At 36.6% G+C, this 22,540-nt stretch overlaps 1 protein-coding gene across 19 annotated transcripts in view; it reads right to left on the reverse strand.

The window, feature by feature from the left end:
• ANKIB1 (ankyrin repeat and IBR domain containing 1) overlaps positions 1-22,540 on the reverse strand; it is a 155,739-nt gene that overhangs the window by 102,268 nt on the left and 30,931 nt on the right. For 8 of the 19 annotated variants that reach the window (XM_078342779.1, XM_078342776.1, XM_078342778.1 and 5 more), the window contains exons 2-3: positions 19,575-19,778; positions 3,470-3,752 (exon numbers count right to left, since the gene is read on the reverse strand). In XM_078342779.1, the coding sequence (XP_078198905.1) occupies positions 3,470-3,752; positions 19,575-19,596 (305 nt within the window). In that variant the 5' untranslated portion in view covers positions 19,597-19,778. Of the gene's footprint in view, positions 1-3,469; positions 3,753-10,566; positions 10,727-16,885; positions 17,000-19,271; positions 19,466-19,574; positions 19,779-22,540 lie in introns of all 19 variants that reach the window. The other 11 variants (XM_078342788.1, XM_078342784.1, XM_078342786.1 and 8 more) reach the window with 4 other exon arrangements.

Raw genomic sequence — 22,540 nt, forward strand, 5'->3', positions numbered from 1 at the left:
AGTGAGAAAAGCAAGAGAGAAGTCAATCAACCTGTTTGAAAGGCAAGATCATGTTACAAAGTAACAAGAGAGCCTGGTGGGGTGGCTCACACCTGTAATCCCAGCATTTTGGAAGGCCGAGGCAGGTGGATCACCTGAGGTCAGGAGTTCAAGGCCAGCTTGACCAATATGGTGAAACCCTGTCTCTACTAAGAATACAAAAATTAGCCAGGCGTGGTGGTGCCTGCCTGTAATCCCAAGCTACTTGGGAGGCTGAGACAGGACAATTGCTTGAATTCAGGAGGCAGAGGTTGCAGTGAGCCAAGATTGTGCCATTGCACTCAAGCCTGGGTGACAGAGGGAGACTCTGTCTCAAAAAAAAAAAAAAAGAAAGAAAGAAAGAAAGTAACAAGAGAATAAGCTAAATGGGGAGAATGAGGGCAGAACTAAAGAGAATTTTAGAAGCCAAAAAGAACACAATGTAGAAAACAAGCTACTATAACTTTCTCAAAATAGAAAGAACACTGAAAGGCTATGCTTTAGTAAAATTAATCTGGGCATCAGATTATAAGAGGAAAAGACTTGTTAAAAAAAAACCACTTAGGTGCCAGATACTTTTAAGTATTAGGAGCAGGGGATGATTATGAGTGAACTAAGGGCAATAGGGATGAAAGGAAGGAAATCCAAGAATAAGACTTAGTAAACTTAGTATTAGCAGCATGGTAGCAAAGGAGAAGAGTAAACCAGGGATGATGTGAAGATATTAAGCATTATAGAGGTGAAAAGCAATAAACTTAGCAAGTGTATACTGTATGTTAGGCAGCATAACAGCCATATAACACATTAATTGTTTAATTATCCTACAAGTTCTGTGAGGTAAATATCCATTATAGGGATAAGAAAACTGAAGTCCAGAGTGACTAATTTGCTTTGCTAATAAGTGACAGGCAGCCCTGACACATAAGCTGATAGGACTATAGAGATAAGAGGCTGTCAGCACAGTGGTTAAAAGCCCAAAGCTTAAGGTTGTCTCCTGGGTAACAAGCTTTGCCAGTTACAAGTTGTGAGACCATACCATGCTTTAGTTTTCTCACCTATAAAATATAGACAATAAACTAACTCATAAAATTATAATGAGGATTCAGATAATGCATGTACAGCACTGTTTATAGCTCTATTAAACAGTAATCCTTCAATAAACATTCGCCATTATTATATCAGTATAATAGGTTGGTATCATTAACATAGGAAAGACCCAGTTTTGGAAGGGAAAATATTAAATTTAAAACAAGCTAGGCCGGAGGAGGCTTCTAAGTGGGGATTTTTAGAAAAATGAAAATGAAAGATAAAAGCAAAAAATGAGATAAAAGAAATATCTATAAAACCCAAGATAAACCTAATAAAGTCATGGACTTGAATGTTCTAAATAATTTATGGAATTTTTCTCATTTATAAATCCTGATAATAAAAATATTTCCTTGTGTAATGATTTTATAGAACATCTGTTTACTGTGTGTAAAATACTATGCTAGATGCTAGAAGTACAAAGAAGATGCATTAAAAAAAGTTATTAATATAGGTAGGCAGACAGAAGCTATACAAAATTGTAAAATATAATGGGTAATATACAGCAAATACATGAGGCAAACAAATGATAAAGAGCCATAAAAGCTTTTTAAAAGAGAGAGAGGTTCCTATGCATTATAACAACCTAAGAAGATAGATGTGGCACACACAGGATCTTAGAGAGCAAAATTTAGATAAAAAAAGATACTTGCAGTGGCTTACGCCTGTAATCCCAGCACTCAGGGAGGCTGAGATGGGCAGATTGTGAGTTAAGAGATCGAGAGCATCCTGGCCAACAGGGTGAAATCCTGTTTCTACTAAAAATAAAAAAACTAGCTGGGCGTAGTGGCATATGTCTATAGTCCCAGCTACTCGGGAGGCTAAGGCATAAGAATCACTTGAACCTGGGAGGCAGAGGTTGCAGTGCGCCAAGATTGTGCCACTGCATTCCAGCCTGGTGACAGAGAGAGACTGTCTCAAAAAAGAAAAAGAAAAAAAAGACACTTTGGGAGGTCAAATGAGAGGACTGCTTGAAGCTAAGAGTACAAACCAGACTGGGCAACACAGCAAGGCCCCAGCTCCACAAAAAATATACAAAATATTAGTTGGCTATGGTGGTCCATGTCTGTAGTCCTAGCTATTCGGGAAGCTGAGGTAGGAGGATAGCTTGAGTTTAGAAGTTTGAGGTTACAGCAAGTTATGACCACACCACTGCACTCCAGCTGGAGTGATGGAACAAGACCGTTTCTAATTTAAAAAAAAAAAGTTAAGAAAGGGAAAAATGAACAGAGTAAGAAAGAGGGGGATACTCCTAGCCAAGAGAGCAACATGGACATGGCAGACAGAACACTCATGGCATGTTTTACAGATAGCAAAAAAAGCAGCTTAATTGGAACAGTAATTTGTACACAGAGGAAACAGAGAAAAGGCCAAATGTTAAGTTTTTTAATTCAAGTTCTAGAGAACTTTGAATAATAAATAACCAATTTTTCCTTTCTCTTCTAGCATCAGACTTCTATACCTGCATAATCTACTTCGAAAAAAATTAAACTTGCTTTGTAACTACTGTTCTATTCTTTGTTCCTTTTATTTTATAAGTTAGCAAATATCAAATGTAATTCTCATGTGATTAGGTAAGAATCTTCATATAAATATATTTGCTATGTCACTAAAGCTTTCTCATTGAATAGATGTTTTTTAAAATTTCTTCGTATTTTCAGTATTTTTTTTTCTTTTTTTTTAAGATGGGGTTTCACCATATTCGTCAGGCCGGTCTCGAACTTCTGACCTCAGGTGATCTGCCCGCCTCAGCCTCCCAAAGTGCTGGGATTACAGGTGTGAGCCACCATGCCCGGCTCGTATTTTCAGTTTTAAAAACATCTTTTCAAGTATTTTAGAAACATCTTTTCAAGTAACTGAATCCCTTTAAAAGAAAGGAAACTCTAACTGATCATGACTAGAAAAGCCAAACGCACCCATTTTTTAACTAAAAATACCTAATCAGAGTTTAGAACTTTCCTTTTGGCACCATTCCCTGCATTCTTTTGATAGCTAACAGAACTGAAATGTTGTAAATTAAATACATTAACAAGAATTCATACTATGAAACATATTGAGGATCAAAATATATTTATAGCAACAAGAACACGTGAACCAACCTCACTATTAAAACCTTTGGACTAATTCAGAAATAATAAAGACAATTTTACTAAATCCTAATAAAATTATAACAAATATTTGGGCATATTTGATTTTAGAAAGTTTAATTCACTACAAGACCATATTACATGCACGTCTGAATATAAGTCTTGTTTGTATGTTTGTATTTTCAAAAATCATGGTTGTTTTTTCTTTCACCACTTTGTTATCAATTAGCTCATAGTACTGTTTTCCCTAATGTCAATTAGTTTACAGTAATACTTACCCTAATATTTTATTCATTCCATGTCTAGCAGCATAATGTAATGGAGTATTGTGCTGGTAGGGTTCCCCATAAGATGTATTTGGATCAAGGGATTCTTTTAGCTGAGGATTGTTTTCATATATTTGGCAGGCCAGATTTTCATCACCATTGATGAGTGCTTTACGAAATTTGGTGGTTGTATTTCCCATGTTTTGTTTTGTTTTGTTTTTTCTGATAGGCAGTGGCACTTTTTTCCTTCTATCTTCAGCCACTTCTGGAACACTTCTGCAACATCTTTCACATTCTAATGAAGGAAAAATTATTCAAATTAGATTGTAAAACAATAATCACAAAAGAAACAATAACACAATTAGGAACACTAAAAAAATCTGAGAATCATTTATAAGGGAACCAATTATATAATATTACATTTTATCAAATTATCTTAAGAGTAAAAAATCTCAAAATTTTAACACTGTCCAAATTAACTTCTTGTTAAACTGTAACATTTTCCCACACAGAGACTGTTGAGGTTTCACAGGCTGTCCTTTGCACTACAAAATTTAACTACATATATGAACTTTTCAATTTTCCTCTTCACATGGGCAGAAATGAGCTTGAGTTTTATGGTTGAAAACACTTAAATTTCTGTATAAATTATGTATAAATCTTACTCAGCCAATTTGTGGGATAGCGACAAATGTAGGAAATTTTGCCCAAACAAGAACTGCAGGAGAGGTGTTAAAATGCATTAAGGGAAAAGTGAAACTGCTCAGTTCTTTATGGGGACATCACAGAAAAGATGTAAATGCAAACATACAGGAATATGTAGTTCAATGATACTCAGATAATCACAGAAAAGAATTAAAACTGATTATATACAGAACAACACAAACAGTGATTATTCTACCATTTAAGACTATTAAATTTATTTCTTTCTGCTATACAGAATTCAAAACAAGTCTGAAAACATCAAATGTTTATGCATATTATGTTTTGAAAGAGGTTATGATAATGATCACATGGGCAATGGGATTACTAATTTAATTACTACTGAAGCAATGTGAAGTGGGTGGAGGAAGGTCATAGAAACAAACATTGGACAAGGAGTTCAAAATATCATATTTGCCTACAACTAGTTGTGTAATTTGAAGCAATTTATTCATCCCCTAAAAGCCTCAGATTCCCATCTGTACAGTATGGAAAGTGGTCATTTCTTAGGTATGACTATGATGATTATAAGAGTTAAAGTACCTAGTACAGTCCTTAATGAGTTTAATAAATGCTAATTTCATTCTATTCCAATAAAATGTTGTTTCTAGATCTATTCTTGAACTATGATGAAAATTAGTGACAAAGAAAACAGAATATGCCAAGGCAGATACGAAAAAAAAGGACTACGCAAGGAACAGTTAGTATGAATAGAGTTCAGAGTCTCTAGCATTAGACTAAAAAGAGATAAAACAAAAAATAGGTTGGGACCAGATAAGGAACTTACACTTTAACCTGAAATGAACAGATAATTAAAGGCTTTTATGCAGAGCAATGATATAATTATTTCATGCTTTTGAAAATTATTGTGACAGTGTAGAAGACAGAATAGAGGGAGGAAAACTTAGAGGCAGAGAATAGAGCAGTCCTTCATGTTACTCTATTAATTCAGTGGCAGGCTGAACACTAAAACATAGCTTTAGAAAACAGGCGAAGGGTGTGGTGGCACGTGCCTATAATCTCAGCTGCTCCAGAGGCTGAGGCAGGAGGATCATTTGAACCTAGGAGTTTGAAACCAGTTTGGGCAACACAGTAAGATCTCATCTCAAAACAAGCAACAACAACAACAAAAAACACAGGTGAACATAATACACACAGTATTCAACGTAGTCTTTGTATAGAGTAGTTCTTAACCTTGGCTATATATCATAATAACCCGGGGAACTTCAGAGTCCTACTAAGCTACATTTTCAGAACAAAAACTGGAGTCTCTAGGGGAAGCACCCAGGCATGGGTATTTAAGTTCCTTACTGATTTTCAATGTACAAACACCATTGTATAAAAGGCTCCTGGAGCCCTGCAGCTAAGTATCAGGGTAAGATGTCTGGCAAGCCTATGTGGGAGGTAGGTGTTAACTACCTACTTACTACAGCAGCACATTTTCTGGCCCACTACTAGACATAATGAGGTCATCATTTGGGTTTTTTAAGGGTTCTTTATTATTGATCTTTTTAAATTTAAAATATGCAAATACATACAAACTAATATTTTTTGAATATAAGAACAAAGAGACAGAATTTTAAAACTCAAGGTTTACTGGAAGAAAACCACTAGTAGCATTTTGATATATAACCACCCTATTTAAGTGTGTGTGTATAAAATGTGTATGCATATACAAACCATAAATATGTATACATTAATTGAATCATATGACATCAGCTTTTATTTAATTTTTCAGAAGGTTGCTAAACCTTTAGCCTAAAATAATACACTTTTACTGTTTCATCTTGATTGAATAAGAGGAGCAAATCCTTCTCTCCCACCCTATTCACAATATATCACAGCTACTATTTGGAAACTTTCAGTTGTTTTGGTCCTTGATAGACTACTACGTTGAATACTGTGTGTATTACGTTCACCTGTGTTTTTTGTTGTTGTTGTTGCTTGTTTTGAGATGAGATCTTACTGTGTTGCCCAAACTGGTTTCAACTCAAATTATAAACATTTTCAGAATTCTGAATTCAATTAATAAGCAGTACATTTTCTGAGATTTATGTTATTACAGAAATATCCCATAAGAAAAATAATTTGTATCTAAGAAGTAAAAAAAGAAGTATCTAAGAAAGTAACATTATCTTGGAGTACTCATTTAAAGTAACAAGTTTTTAGAAAAAAATCAATAATACTTTTTTTTTTTGAGACAAAGTTTCGCTTTTGTTAACCAGGCTGGAGTGCAATGGCGCAATCTCGGCTCACCGCAAACTCTGCCTCCTGGGTTCAGGCAATTCTGCCTCAGCCTCCTGAGTAGCTGGGATTACAGGCACGCGCCCCCACGCCCAGCTAACTTTTGCATATTTAGTAGAGACGGGGTTTCACCATGTTGACCAGGATGGTCTCGATCTCTTGACCTCATGATCCACCCTCCTCGGCCTCCCAAAGTGGTGGGATTATAGGCGTGAGCCATCACGCCCAGCCTATCAATACTACTTTAAATGTGCATTAAATATTACTGTTACTCAATTGAAAGGATAATGGCATCCATCAAGAGGTCATTTTATAGCTTTCAGTTATTTTCATGTTTGTTTCATTTTAAAATTTTGATCAATAAGCCTGAAAGTCACTAATAAATACATCATTTAAACAGTCACAGTTCCCCTCAGATTTATCTTCACAAACTTTGTCTAAAAATTTGCCAGATGTATCCTTTTGCTTTTTCCTAGCCACAGCTACTGCCTGAGGTGACTGTTCCCTCTTTGTTTGAATTAAACCTTAATATTTCTGGAACTCCAAGGTATGTCTAGTATAGAGCTTCATGAGGTAAGCACTGGAGTACCACAGAGGTGAATAAAATTCCCTACTTTGGGCTTCTAATTATTTACAGGAAAACCTGGGCAAGGTTTCACTATCTTTGAGTAGTAAAGCACAATACTTGAGAAGTATTTAATGAAAAGAAGACAAATGTAGTCTGTTGATGAACTCCAGAAAGCTTTACTTAATATCTGATTCACTTTAAATTGTGAATGTCTTTATAACTCTAGCTTTTTAAAAAAAAATTTTTACTTTTGTGGGTACACAGCAGGTGTATATACTTACAGAGTACATGAGATATTTTGAAACAGGCATGCAATGCATAATAATCACACCAGGGTAAATGGGGTATCCATCAACTCAAGCATTTGTTCTTAGTGTTACAAACAATCCAATTACACATTTTTTTTTTTTTGAGATGGAATCTTGCTCTGTTGCCCAAACTGGAGTGCAGTGGTGCAATCTCAGATGCTCCATCACACCTGGCTAATATTTGTATTTTTAATAGAGATGGGGTTTTGCCATTTTGGCCAGGCTGGTCTCGAACTCCCGACCTCAGGTGACCCGCCCACCTTGGCCTCACAAAGTACTGAGATTACAGATGAGAACCACTGTGCCCAGCCCAATTATACTCTTCCAGTTATTTTCAAATATACAATAAATTCTGTAGTCACCCTGCTATGCTAGTAAGATCTTAGTCATTCTTTCTATTTTTTGTACCCATCAGCCATCCCCACTTCCCCTCCACCCCGCAACAACACTTCCCAGCCTCTGGTAACCATTCTTGTACTTTCTATCTCCATGACTTCAATTATTTTTACTTTTCACTCCCACAAATAGGTGTATAATTCTAGCTTTAAATCTCTGTCTCCCAACTGCTCCACTGATAGGTTAATAATCTGTAGCAAAAACCCAAGGGTACTTAAATTAACAAATTACTCCCAGAAATCTTTTAGAGAAGATGAAGTTCTTCAGAAATAAATAACCAAATCCTAATTCAACTGTTCCCATAAAATTATTTTTAGTAAAAATAGTAACTGTATAAAAGTATATAACTGACCCCCATTCTTTATTTTCACTGGATATAGGTCACACACACACTCACCCTCAATTTAGTCTTCTGCAATGATCTGCACTACTGATAATAACAACTTTAATCTACAACTAAACCTTTAGCCAGTATAGCAACAAGCAGAAAGTTCATTCAGGCAGCAGGTCCCAGCACACACACACAGATACACACACACACACACAAACACACACACACACACACACTCTCTCTCTCTCTCACATACACATACTCAATTTACTCTTCTGCAATTATCTGCACTATTGATAACAACCTAAAATCTACAACTAAACTCTTTAGCCAGTATAGAAACAAGCAGAAAGTTCATTCAGGCAGTAGGTCCCAATATACACACACACACTTTCATACACATACTCAATTTACTCTTCTGCAATTATCTGCCCTATTGATAACAACTTTAAATCTACAACTAAACTCTTTAGCCAGTATAGAAACATGCAGAAAGTTTATTCAGGCAGCAGGTCACAGCACAACCCCATCCCACTCCAGGTTGAAATCAAACAGATGAGTTTCTAAGATTCCAGGAAGTTCAAATTCCAAAGAAATGCTCTAATGGTTACTGTAATAATACTTAAAGAAAAGGGGAGGATGGGCTGGGCACAGTGGCTTATGCCTTCAATTCTAGCACTTTGGGAGTCTGAGGCAGGAGGATCCCTTGGGCCCAGGAGTTCAAGACCAGCCTGGTCAACATGGCGAAACCTTGTCTCTACAAAAAGTACAAAAATTAGCCAGGTGTGGTGGTATGCCCCTGTAGTCCCAGCTACTTGAGAGGCTGATGTGAAAGAATGGCTTGAACCCAGGAGGCGGTAGTTGCAGTGAGCTGAGATAGTGCTATTGCACTCCAGCCTAGGTGATAGAGCCAGACCTAAAAGCATAAGGTAAAGAAAGAAAACAAGACAGCAGAAAAAAGAAAAATCAGCAGACAAAAACCATGTAGGCAAATGAAATCCTAAGCTCTCAACCTGTTCATTCACCCAGTCAATATGCATTTATTGACCAATGATAATTTTGTCACTGTGTATCACAATCACCTCAAGAGATTATTTCAACTGGTCTTAAGGAGGACGAGGCCAGTGTGAGAACTTTAAAAGCTTCTCAGTTGATTATAATGCATGTCAGAGTTTAGAATCACTAAGTTTGAAACTATGCTGAGCCAATAGTATTGGCCAGAAATGTGATTGTGAGGAGCAGTGTGATAGGTGTTAGCTTGTTATCTGTTTTACCAAGTAACTTAACCTCTTTGAGATGTTTCCTCAACTGTAAACCAGCAGTATCAATATCTACTTTCTTCAGTCAACAAATACAAATGAACAAACAGATAAAATTCACTATGTTTATGAAGTTTATATTTCAGTGGTGATGCACAGATGAATATTGTCAGGCTTTGATTTATTCTGTGTGCAAGTTTTTGAGCTTTATCTTTCTTAGCTCTTAACATTTTAAGCAAAATGCATATAAGATTCATCCATGTTGACACATAAATCAATAGTTCAACCCTTATTATTATTGAATGGTATTCCATTGTATGGGTATACCAATACTTGTTTAATCATTCACTTATTGAAGGACAACTTAGTTGTTTCCAATTGGGGCAATTATTAGTAAGGCTGCTATAACATTCACATATAGGCTTCAAATGAACATAAGCTTTAATTTCTCTTAGTAAATATCCAAAAGTGAAACTGCTGGGACATGTACTAAGTCAAATATTTAACTTTACAAGAAACCATAAAAGTGGTTTTCAGAGCAAATGTACCAGGATTCAGAGCATTCAGTTATTCTGAATCCTGGTCAATATTTGGAATTGTCAGTTTTCAGTTGGTGGGATTTTCTTTTTCTTTTTTGGTAGCTGTTATAATGGATGTGCAGTGGTATTGTACGATGGTTTTCATTTTCATTCCCCTAATGATGAATGATGTTGAACATGCTTTTGTGCTTGTCATGCATACATATTGATTTGTAAAGTGTCTGTTTAAACAAATCTTTTGCCCATTTTTAAGATGAAATGTTACTGAATTTGAGATCCACATAGATGCTATAAAAAGTCCTTTATTAGAAATGTAACTTGTAAATATTTCACTTTGAGCAAATTTGTGTATAAGGTGTTTTGCATATGGAAATCCAATAGTTCCAGCACCATTTGTTGAAAAGACTGTCTTTTCTCCACTGAGTTCCCTATGTATATTCATCAAAAGCTAACTGACTGTGTTCTATTTTTCTGTGTTTCTATCTTTTAGCAATACTATATTGTCTTGATTACTGGGAGAACAAACATGTTAACAATACTAAGTCTCCTAATCCATGAACATGGTATTTCTATTTATTTATGTCTTCTTTAATTGATTTTCAGTGAGAGTTTTGTTGTTTGAATCATACAAATGGCACACATTTTTGTTAGCTTTATACCTAAGTATTTCTTTTTTGGGGGGGGTGTGCTATTATGAATGGAACACAAATGCCAAGTGTTCACATCTAGAATCTAGAAATACAATTGAATTTGTATACTGACCTTGTATTGTGCAAACCCGATAAATTCACTTATTAGTTCCAGAAGGTTTTTTTTCATGAATTTTTCGGGATTGTCTAAAGTAGATTTGTATTATCCATGAATGGAGGCAGTTTTTTTTCCTTTTATATCTGCATGCCTTCAATTTATTTTTCTTGCCTTACTGCAGTAGATAGATGAATTTTAAAATTAGTGGGCAGCAGTTTGAGAAGAAACATGGTATTTGCATGGACTCAAAGCATCTCTCCCAAGATATTTCATAATTAGAAAGTAAAAAACAGTAATTCACAGTGGAGAAGCACAGGAGATAGTAATCTAACCAAGAAATACCACCTATTGACATCTTGTACCCCAACCTAATCCACTAAAAAAAAAAAAAATCTCATAAGTTCTGTAATACTCTTGTGAAAAAATTTATAACATCAACCTAAATATGAGAAAATATCACAGAAACTCAAGTTGAGAGATGTTCTACAAATAACTGATTAGTACTCTTCCAAAGTGTCAAGGCCATCAAAGATAAGAAAAGACAGCACAACTGTTCACAGTTTAAAGGAGATTAAGGAGAATGACAACTTAATGCCATAGAGAGCCCTAAACTGGATTCTGAAATGGATAAAATAACATTAATGGAAAATTGGTGAAATGTAAATATAGTAAATATTTAGTTAGTAGTATTGTGAATTGTAATTGGTGAAATTGGTGAAATGTAAATATAGTAAATATTTAGTTAGTAGTATTGTAGCAATGTTAATTTCTTACTTTTGATAACTATGGTTATGCAAGGTGTTAACATTAGGGTGAAGGGTACACAGAAACTTTTTGTACTATTTTTGCAACCTTTCCATAAGTCGAAAATGACTTAAAAATAAAAAGGTGAAAAAATTTCTAGCTCCTGTGTTTGGGAAAAGACTGTAGGAAGGCATGAATAGAAACAGGAAGACCAATTTGCAGGTTACTAGGGTAAAACAGGCAACAGCTGATAGGTTCTTGTACCAGGACTGATTAGCAACATAAGTGTTGAGAGGTTTTTGGATTCTGGATATATTCTAAAAAGTATTTTCTCAAAGAAACCCTTAAAGATGTATACATAGCAGTATGGGTTATTAATCACCCAATAAAATAAAGCAACAAATGGAATAAAATAAGGATAATATCTTAAAACCACAAACCCTTGAAGGACCAGTTGTCCTCTAGAAAGTAAATAGAAAGGCCACTCCAAGAAAAATCAATGCTATTTACTACGATTTTTGGTACCAAATATCTAACCTCTATGCAATCTCTTAACTCAAATTATTAAGCTGGGCCACATGTAAATCACAAGGTCCATTGGTCCCTCTACACTAGATTTCCCTGATGATGAGAAGTGACAGAGGAAGTAGGGTTTGGGGGAAAGGTTTAAAATAGCTGCTGGAATCCAGATTCAATATGTATACCTTCTAGTAAAAGGTACACATCCTGGTAATCAGGTCCAACAGTAAAATATCTCATTTAGAGAGAAAAAAGGAGAATGGCCTCTATTAGAGCCTGGGGTGTTATAGTCAGCTTCAGGGATACCAGGGGTCAAGATTTGACCATATTTAAGTTGTAGGTGAAGGGGTAGTAGCAGTCATTGAATTACCTTCTATAAAATTGCCAATGGTTTTCTACAGGTAACAGGATAAAGGCAAACTTTGGAATTACATAAGTAAGGCTACATCATAAAAGTGTTTTTAAGCACAATGAGTTTGGCTGAAACTGGGTATCTGCATAGGGAATAAGCAGAGGTAAAGCTGTATAGCTATGCAGGGCTGAACCCTTTGATTTATTCCTACCCTAAGAGTTTGGCTTCAGCTTTAACTTTTTGAACTTAATTTTAGGTCACCATAGTTATTAGTGATATTTCCTATTTCTGAAATGATAGGTCATCTATTATTTTGTCTACTCTGAACTTGGCCAGTATAATTCAGTGTTATGTGTAGATCTTCTTTCCTATGACAGAATAATTAATGCAATATATAGTGAGTTGAAAAGCTGAAAGAACATTTAAGATAGAGCTAGTTTGGAACTTGGCAAGTCTTTTGATGACGACTGCAGTTTTCTCACCTAGAAAATAATATTCATTTTAGAAGGCTATTGTAAAGATTAAATTTGATAATGCACATAGAATTTTACAATTCATAAGAAATAATCTATATGACATAATTTATCTTCAAGACTATAAAGTCTACTAATATAAAAACATGCCTTATACTTTTCTATAAGAAAAATGTTTACAGTATAAAATTTGTGTGAATTTATAAAATCATAGGACTAGAAATAACTACATTTACATCTACCCAGCCTAGGCCGAATGCAGTGGCTCACACCTGTAATCCTAGAACTTTGGGAGGCCGAGGTGGGTGGATCACTTGAGGTCAGGAGTTCGAGATCAGTCTGGCCAACATGGTGAAACCCCATCTCTACTAAAAATACAAAAATTAGCCAGAAATTGCTTGAAGCCTAGAGGCAGAGGTTGCAGTGAGCCGAGATTGCGCCACTGCACTCCAGCCTGGGCAAACATACACATACACACACACACACACACACACACACACACACACACACACACACCCCCAGCCTATACTCCTAGATTTAACCATAAAAACTACACTCATAAAACCTCCAAACATTCACAGCTTGTTTTAAGTAAATAATTACTTTCTATACTAGATACCTAAAAAGCCTATCCTAAATTTGGCTATAAAATGTCATTTAATAAAATAAAACAATCTCCTAAATTCACAAATCCCTGGAGGACCAGTTATTCACTAGAAAATAAATAGAAAGACCACTCCAAAAAAAATGCTATTCACTACTATTTTGGGTATCAAACATCTAACCTGTATGCAATCACTTAACACAAATTATTAAGCTGGGCCATGAGTAAATCACAAGCTCCATTTAGGACAATACATTCTGTACTTCTCTATGTGAAAAAATAAAAGAAAGAAGGAAGAAACAAATGGATGAAGGAAGAAAGGAAAAAGAAAGATTAAACAAAAAAAGAAAAGAAAATGCTAAGAAAACAAATTTTTAAAAATTAAAATGACTTAATGTTAATTTCCCCCTTTTACTTTTTTAAGAACTAAGATATCAAAGATTGGGAAACTAGTTTTTAAGTCCATAAAGATTTTGTTTTATGGAATAAAAGCATTAGAAAGTTACAACAACATGAAACTGGTGTAGTTCACTCAGAAAATGATGACATAAAAAGGCTGAATCTGATTGACCAACTGACAATAAAGAAGGCCTTTAGGAATGTAATGGCAATCAGGGCAGACTCTACTGAGAAATTTTATGTTCCCCATAGGTAACAACACACTGTGGCCTCTGTCCCTCACGCACCCTGACTCCCCAATATATACCTCTTTATCTTCATCCTATTACTAACACAGATTGTTAAAATCTAAGGTATTCTATGCATTGTTATAAACAAAAAAACTCTGCTTGAATGCAAGTATTAACGAACATAAGGTATAGCTTAAGTGTCACAAATATTGTATTGAAATGTTAACTTGTACTCATCTAAAATAAAGAATAAGAAAAGTGGCCGGGTATGGTGGCTCACGCCTGTAATCTCAGCACTTTGGAAGGCCGAGGTGGGCAGATCACGAGGTCAAGAGATGGAGACCATTCTGGCCAACATGGTGAAACCCCCGTTTCTACTAAAAATACAAAAAATTAGCTGGGTGTTGTGGCACACACCTGTAATCCCAGTACTTTGGGAGGCTCAGGTGGGTGGATCACCTGAGGTCAGAAGTTCGAGACCAGCCTGGCCAATATGGGGAAACCCTGTCTCTAATAAAAATGCAAAACTTAGCTGGGTGGGGTGGCACATGCCTGTAGTCCCAGCTACTCAGGAGGCTGAGGCAGGAGAATCACTTGAAACCGGGAGGCAGAGGTTGCAGTGAGCTGAGATCACACCACTACATTCTAGTTTGGCAAGAGAGCAAGACTCCCATCTCAAAAATAAATAAATAAATAAAATAAGAAAAGTAATTTATACTTACCTTCATGAGAAAAGTGAAATGTTTTCACGTATTGACTTTTTAAGATGAATTATATAATATGCAGAATCATAGGAATACAAAAGTCTACATTTAAATCATCCCAAACTATCTTTCAAAATTTAACATTACAAGCTATTGAACATTCACAGCTTGCTGTCAATGTTTTGCCTTCCTCATTAGATTATGAAGAATCTAGTTTATTGTTCTTATCAAAGTCTAATGCTTTAGGAAGACTGACATTTATTTTACTGAATGCATACTGTTCATAACACCTCTAAGCAATGTATTGGTTTGTACAGCAGTCAGCAAACTTTTTCTGTAAATATGGCTTAGTAAACCATATCATCTCTGTCACAACTACTCAACTCTGATATTGCAACTCAAAAGACAAAAGAATGAGTGTGGCTGTGTTCAATAAAATTTTATTTATAAAAACAGGCAAGGGGTTTTGGCCCATGGGCCACAGTTTGCCAATCTTTGATTTGGTGGAAGGAGCAGAGCATAGAATAATTGGGTTGGAATCCCATATTTACTTCCTAGTTCTATCAGAAACCATTTAACCTCTCTGTACATCAATTTGCTCATCTGTAAAATGGAGAGAAGGCCACCTACTTTTCAGGACTGTCATGAAAACAAAGGTAAAGTATATATTACAGTGCCTGGCATAAAATAACTGCTAAGTTTTCTCTCTTTTCCTCTGTGTAACTCTACAAATGATTTGTTAAGTGTCAGTCATTACCTTCAAATAATCCACTACTCATTTTCAAAAGACAGTGAAATGGGAAGGAAAATGTCATCACCTCTATGTTCTATATCAAGAATGATATATAACTGGTAGTCTAGACTTCATTCTTTAGGTGTCTGACTTTTGATAGGTTAAAAACTAAATATATACTTTATACTCTTAAAGATTAATTCCATTTTAATTACTTTTCTAGGCCACTGTCATTATTAACAAAGGTCTCTCCTATGTAATCGACTCACAAATACAGCTATGTACCACTTAATGACAGATATGTCCTGAGAAATGCATCATTAGGAGATTTCATCAATGCCAATGCCAAATGTACTTTCATAAATCTAGACAGTATAGCCCACTACACCTCCTGGTTAGATGACATAGCCTATCGATCCTGGGTTACAAATCTATGTACCATGTTACTATACTGAATATTGTAGGCAACCATAATGCAATGTTATTTGTGCATCTAAACACAGAAAAAGTACAGTAAAAATACTGTATAAAAGATAAAAAATGGTACACTTATATACGGCACTGACCATGAATGGAGCTTGCAGGTCTGGAAGCTGCTCTGGGTGATCAGTGAGTGAATGTAAAGGTCTAGGACATTACCGTTCCCTACTTTATAAACATTGTACACTTGGCTGGGCATGGTGGCTCATGCCTGTTATCCAAGCACTTTGGTTGGCCAAAGTAGGTAGATTACTGGAATCCAGGAGTTTGAGACCAGCCTGGGCAACATGGTTAAACCTTGTTTCTACTAAAAATCCAAAAATTAGCTGGGCCTGGTGGCACACGCCTCCTAGCTACTCAGGAGGTGAAGGCAGGAGGATCATTTGAGCCCGGGAGGTGGAGGTTGCAATGAGTCAAGAGCGCACCACTGTACTCCAGCCTGGGAAACAGAGTGAGATCCAGTCTCAAAATAAAATAAAATAAAATAAAATAAAATAACTGTACACTTAGGCCACATTAAATTTATTTTAAAAATAAAATAATTGTACAATGATGTTACGAGGACACTAGGCAATAGGAATTTTTTCAGTTCTATTCGTAATCTTATAAGACCACTGTGGTAGATCAAAATATTGTTATGTGGCACATGACTGTATTAACTGAAAAGGACACAGAATTCATAAGTACAAACCAGGAACAGGAGACAGACCTTATACTGGGAGTATGTGCAAAACACACACACACCTTTGGCAGGCAGCAAAGAGGGCTTCGTCTAAAATGTTCCTAAAAATGAAGTCTGATTTAGGAGATTTGGGGCTTACCTTACCAAACTGCATATTAAGTTAAAGACCAATGTAGCTTTACTCTGGAGGAAGTTCATAAATACCCAGTTTGTAGGAACACTTCCAAGTATTAGAGGGTAGTGAAAATTACCTGAGCTGAGAAAAATCATTTAACCGAGAAAGCAACTTCCCTATAATATAAATTCCAGAATTAAAATTCACCTTTCTGTTATTCTAATATTTTAATATGGCAGCATTCCAAATAAAATGGCTATATAAACACAGAAGTATTATCATGAGAGTAATAAAAATACCTCTGGTAGTTTGGCTGTCTGAGGTTTCTCAGTAAGCAAGGAGATAATACAACATATTCTGGCTCCTCTTAGATTTCTTGTAAATGTACATAGCTTTCAGTGTAGAAAAGGATACTGCAGTTAAAGAAGAAATAAAAATAGCTACAAAAGCTATATTCAAAAGCCTGCTTCTTTTTGCCAAACTGGCAAATGAACACTGAAAATAGCTAGAATGAGGTCTACAAGCAGAAAACCATCAAAAGTTGGAATACAACTACTGTATGAAACATTATTCTTACTTTTCTATTTCCCATGTAAACACAATTACCTATAATGATCACAGCTCTCTAAATGAGCATATTTTCAGATAACTGACAATTTTCATAGGCAGTATTCAGCTTTCATACATTTACTTTTCAACTGCTCAAAATGTTGTGTTATACTTTAACTTCTCCTTCACAACTATTTTTCAAACTTTGAATTCAGAATTTTATACAATGACTGAAAAACAAACATTTCAAGCTCTTACACTATAGTGTTGTCGGCAAATAGTTTAATTGTACAGCAACTCTGGTATCTCTATTTATTCAGTGTTTGCTTTCATAAGTTTTGAATATTATATTGTCCTTAATGCAAAAATATAGGTGAAAATGTTAAACTGTAAGGGTTTATCTTGGAATTAGGAAGTCAAGGTCTCAAAGCTGATGTATCTGAGACAGACACAAAAATTACTCAGGCTGGCTGGGCATGGTGGCTCATGCCTGTCATCTCAGTACTTTGGGAGGCTGAGGCGGGTAGACTGCTTGATGAGATCAGCCAGGCCAACAGGACAAAACGCTGTCTCTACCAAAAATACAAAAATATAACCAAGCATAGTGGCACATGCCTGTAGTGACAGTTACTTGGGAGGCTGAGGTAAGAGGATAACTTGAGCCTGGAGAGCAGAGGCTGTGGTGAGCTAAGACTGAGCCACTGTACTCCAACTTGGGTGACAGAGTGAGACCTGTCTGGAAAAAAAAAAAAAAAAAGATAGAGAAAAAAAATTACTTATGCCCTTAAAGGTGAACTTTTAGCCTCAACTGAAGCCTCATAAACGTAAATCAATCCCATTTTCAATTAAAAAGATAAAAATTACACACTAGGTATGAAAGTTTAGAAATCTACAGTCCAGGGTCGGGTGCTGTGGCTCAAGTCTGTAATCCCAGCACTTTGGGAGGCCAAGGCGGGTGGATCACGAGGTCAAGAGATCAAGACCATCCTTGTCAACATGGTGAAACCCCGTCTCTACTAAAAATACAAAAAATTAGCTGGGCATGGTGGCACGTGCCTGTAATCCCAGCTACTCAGGAGGCTGAGGCAGGAGAATTGCCTGAACCCAGGAGGCGGAGGTTGCCGTGAGCCGAGATCGCGCCATTGCACTCCAGCCTGGGTAACAAGAGCGAAACTCCATCTCAAAAAAAAAAAAAAAAAAAAAAAAAAAAAGAAAGAAAAAGAAATCTATACTCAAATATTGTTTTAAAAGGAAATAATTTTTACTGTTTTTAAGGAGTGTTAAATGCCTGAAATTTTTAAAAAGTGAATTCTATGTTTACATTTTGGGGAACTGATTTTTCCCAAATATATCTTTAATAATTATGTACATATAAAATTAGTATAAGGTTACATAGAATATTAAAAGACAACAATTCTCTTTCTCAAACTAACTACAAAGAACAACTACAAGCTGCTACAGTATAAAACTGTTCATATTCACTGGAAAAGAACCCATTCCACCTCCCACTGTTTCAAAGTCAAAAATTCCTCCTAATTTCCCTGTGCCCTCTACCATTAGGTACTCTTTATCACCCATTATTATTACTACAGGGGAAATATTACTACAGGGGAAAATCTAGAGACATTATTTTGTGTCAGAGTATAAAGCTATTTTACTTCTAGGAGCTCTTTTTTCTTCTTCATTGTCCTGCTGAACCTAAATGAATTTATTAAGTTAAACTAAGTTTATCCAATTTTATAATTTCAGCCCCATTTGTCTGAGGATGTTCTACTTTATTATGTGAAAAAGAATGAACACAGCAGGCTTCAGATGGCTATCCTTAGAAAAGCCTCTTGGAAGGTTGATCCATGGCTGATGTCTGGGAACTCAGATTTCAGGAGGGTTCCCACCATCCTAACTGATAGGAATCCTTCAGAGTACCAAAATTGTTTGTACAAATAATATGGCATATGCTAATCACCTGCTTTTCCTCAGAAACTCTGGAATTTTGGTACATGCTAGTCAAAATGTACCCATGTGACCAGCTGTCAATCAAAACCTTGGACACGGAGTCTCTAAAGAGCATTTCTAGCAGATAACATTTTATATGCATTGTCATAATTCAATACTGGAGAAATTACATAAATTGCATACATATTGTGTGATTCCATGGGAAGAAGACTCTTGGAAGCTTGTGCCTGCTTTCATCTGGGCTTCACTCCATGAGCCTTTTCCCTTTGCCGATTTTGCTTCAAATCCTTATCCTATAATTTTAACTCTGAACTATATGCTGAGCCCTGTGAATTCCCTAAGGGAATCACTGAACCTGGCAGTGGTCTTGAAGGCCCCTGAAAAAAAAAATGGTGTCAGAAGTGGGATTTACCAAACCATCTCACTAAAATATGGAAAATGCATTGTCTGGGAAAAGAAAGGATGAAGAGGTAGAGTATCACAAACCTTTGATGCTTGGGCAGCTCATAATATGAAACAGTACGTGAGCTGCTTTTTATTATGAGAGATCGAAGCTGCCAGTGAAATTTGAGAATGATAGATCCAATGCTAGGAGAGTTCACTGTTGATCCCCTGGCTGCTTTGGCAATTCTGGCTAAAGTTGGGAGTTTGGGGATACCTTCAGGTGATGTCTTTTGTTTCTGTTCTTTCCTAAGATGAGAGGAGAAAGAGCCCAAACATTACTAAAAGTGAGCATTGAGTGGGCAAAAAATGTTAGAAGTTTACACTGTGTTCTCCTCCAAGTGCCAGGGATAAAGGTTAAATCAACTCCAAGGCTAGAGTAAAGCTTTAGATAAATTCAGAAGGAAAAAGTTTCTTCAGCCTAGCTGCTACTGCACCAACCCCATCACCCTTGCATTCTACCCAAGATCTACACCAATCCTCCCACCCCCACCCCCAGAGCTGTAATGTGAACCTATAAATGAGAAATTTACTGCTAGGAGTTTAAGTAAATGTACAATTATTATAAAGAAAAAGGAAATTTTCATAAAATCATTTTGTATTTTGTGGGCATTGCATCTGGATATATGACGAAACTGATGTAAATGTTATATGCTTATAATTTCATAAATGCTAGAAGGATAATCATCCCAATCAGGAAAGCTATAAAGAAGAACTGTTAATGGGACAAAACTCCCTTGCTTTCTGCTGGTGGTGAGCAGAATGAAATATAAACACTTTGAATATCGGAAAAGGAGTAAGTCTGCATAGCTGATGATTTTTGCCTACTAGAACATCTGCAGAAAAAGGAGACAACACAAACAGAAGCAATTTCTAGATGTAGATATATATTTAGTTTTAAAAACCAGTTTTTATTTACTAACGAGTTCTTATAAAATCAGATTCTGACCCTTAGAGGCTCACAGTATTTCAGCCTGATAAGTGTGTGTGTGTGTGTGTGTGTGTGTGTGTGTGTGTGTTTTGAGTGGGTCAATCTGGACTCTAAGACTGCCATGATAAAAAGGGCTTAAGTAAAAGCCTTGCTTATCACTTGGACATGGAACACAGCTGTCTGGATTTTCAGAGTCTCAGCTTTCTTGCTGCAAAGACTAACTGCAAGCTTTCTGAGAATGCTAAATTCGCAGGTCCTAATTACCTAGGTCTGACTATTAGCTAAAACCTCATACTGTCTGATATGGGCCGTTTCAGCCTCAGCATGAGCTCTGCTGAACTAAAAGCAGGAACAGGCTCAATGAGCAGAACTCTGACTCTGGGACTGCTGCAAATTTAGGACACCACTCTGTGGGCCCTAAACTATGAAAAACATCAAGAGATGCCAGCTGGATTGTCTGGGTCACATCCAAATGCCCACAGGAAAGGACTTATTCTCTGATGGGACAATCTAAAATTGAGCTGCTGATTGACTGTATTTCTGATGAAGTGGCTAATTGCATTTCTTAATTCGTGATTCCTGCCAAAAGCTACAAGCTGGGGCACATCAGAAGGAGTATGACCCCTCTACACCTATTCCTGACAGACTGGATTCTGGACTCCCTTTATGGCAGGGGTCCCCAAGCCCTGAACTGTAGACTGGTACCTGTCCATGGCCTGTTAGGAACCAAGCTGCACAGCAGGACGTGAGCAGCGGGCAAGAAAGCAGTACTTTCTGAGTTCTGCCTCCTGACAGATCAGTGCAGCATCAGATTCTCATAGGAGCACAAACCCCATTGTGAACTGCACACACAACAGATCTAGGCTGTGTGCTCATTTTACCTGATGATCTGAAGTGGAACAGTTTCATCCCAACTCCATCTCCACTCTGCTGGTACGAGGAAAATCTGTCTTCCACATAACCGGTCCCTAGTACCAAAAAGGTTGGGGAACACTGCTCTAGTGGATGTCTCACTGTCTCACTGCTTTTGCCTTTTGTTTGGGTTTTATGATTCATTGCAACTTACTACAATGGACTGATTAACCTGACTCTACTTCCCTTATCTTTCTCCTGGTACACGTATATTAGTGAGACAGTTTATTTAAAGGAAGCTTTCCCCAAAAAGGATTGTTTTCCTAGGCTGCTCACTAGATTACTGGTCAGGAAAAAATACTGGGGAAGTTATGTAAATCCACTATGAAATTTTTGAAAATTCAGCGTTTATCCTGACCAATTCCTGAATATAATGTGTCTTTCTGGTCAAATTATGTAAATACATTGCTCTAAGAAAATGCTTTTGTCCCTCTTGGGCTCAACCATTTGGGATAAAAAGTCTGGGTGAAAACAAGAGATAGCTGGAAAAGTTAAGATTGCTAAATGGGACACATTTTGTAACAACAGACACAAAACAAAAACCTGGCACCTAGGGAGGCAATAGGAAATGATTTGTTTTTCAGAACTGTTTTTGAAAGTGTTCTTCTTTTCCTGAAGGGAAACTTCCCATGCTGCCTTTCTAAGTGTCTTCAGCACTTTGAACTCAAACTCACTGCTGAGGCTATGATTACACCTAACAGCCCTGACTACGAGACAGCAGAGGCTGGCCCAGCTTGTGCACTTTGTCCTTTTATAAAAAAATTATTTTATTATTTATTTATTTTGAGATAGGGTCTCGTTCTATAGCCCAGGCTGGAGTACAGTGATGTAATCATAGCCCACTGAAACCTTGCACTCCTGGGCTCAAGCAATCTTCCCACCTTAGCCTCCTGAGTAGCTAGGATCACAGACATGTATCACCATTCCTGGCTAATTTTTTTTTGACACAGGAGTTTCACTCTTGTTGCCCAGGCTGGAGTGCAGAGTGGTATGATCTCTGCTCACTGCAACCTCTGCCTCCCAGGTTCAAGTGATTCTCCTGCCTCAGCCTCCTGAGAGCTGGGACTACAGGCACCTGCCACCACACCGGGCTAATTTTTATATTTTTAGTAGAGACAGGGTTTCACCATGTTGGCCATACTAGTCTCAAACTCCTGATCCCAGGTGA

This window comes from Callithrix jacchus, chromosome 11, assembly GCF_049354715.1.
Source record: "Callithrix jacchus isolate 240 chromosome 11, calJac240_pri, whole genome shotgun sequence".
Lineage (NCBI taxonomy): Eukaryota > Metazoa > Chordata > Mammalia > Primates > Cebidae > Callithrix > Callithrix jacchus.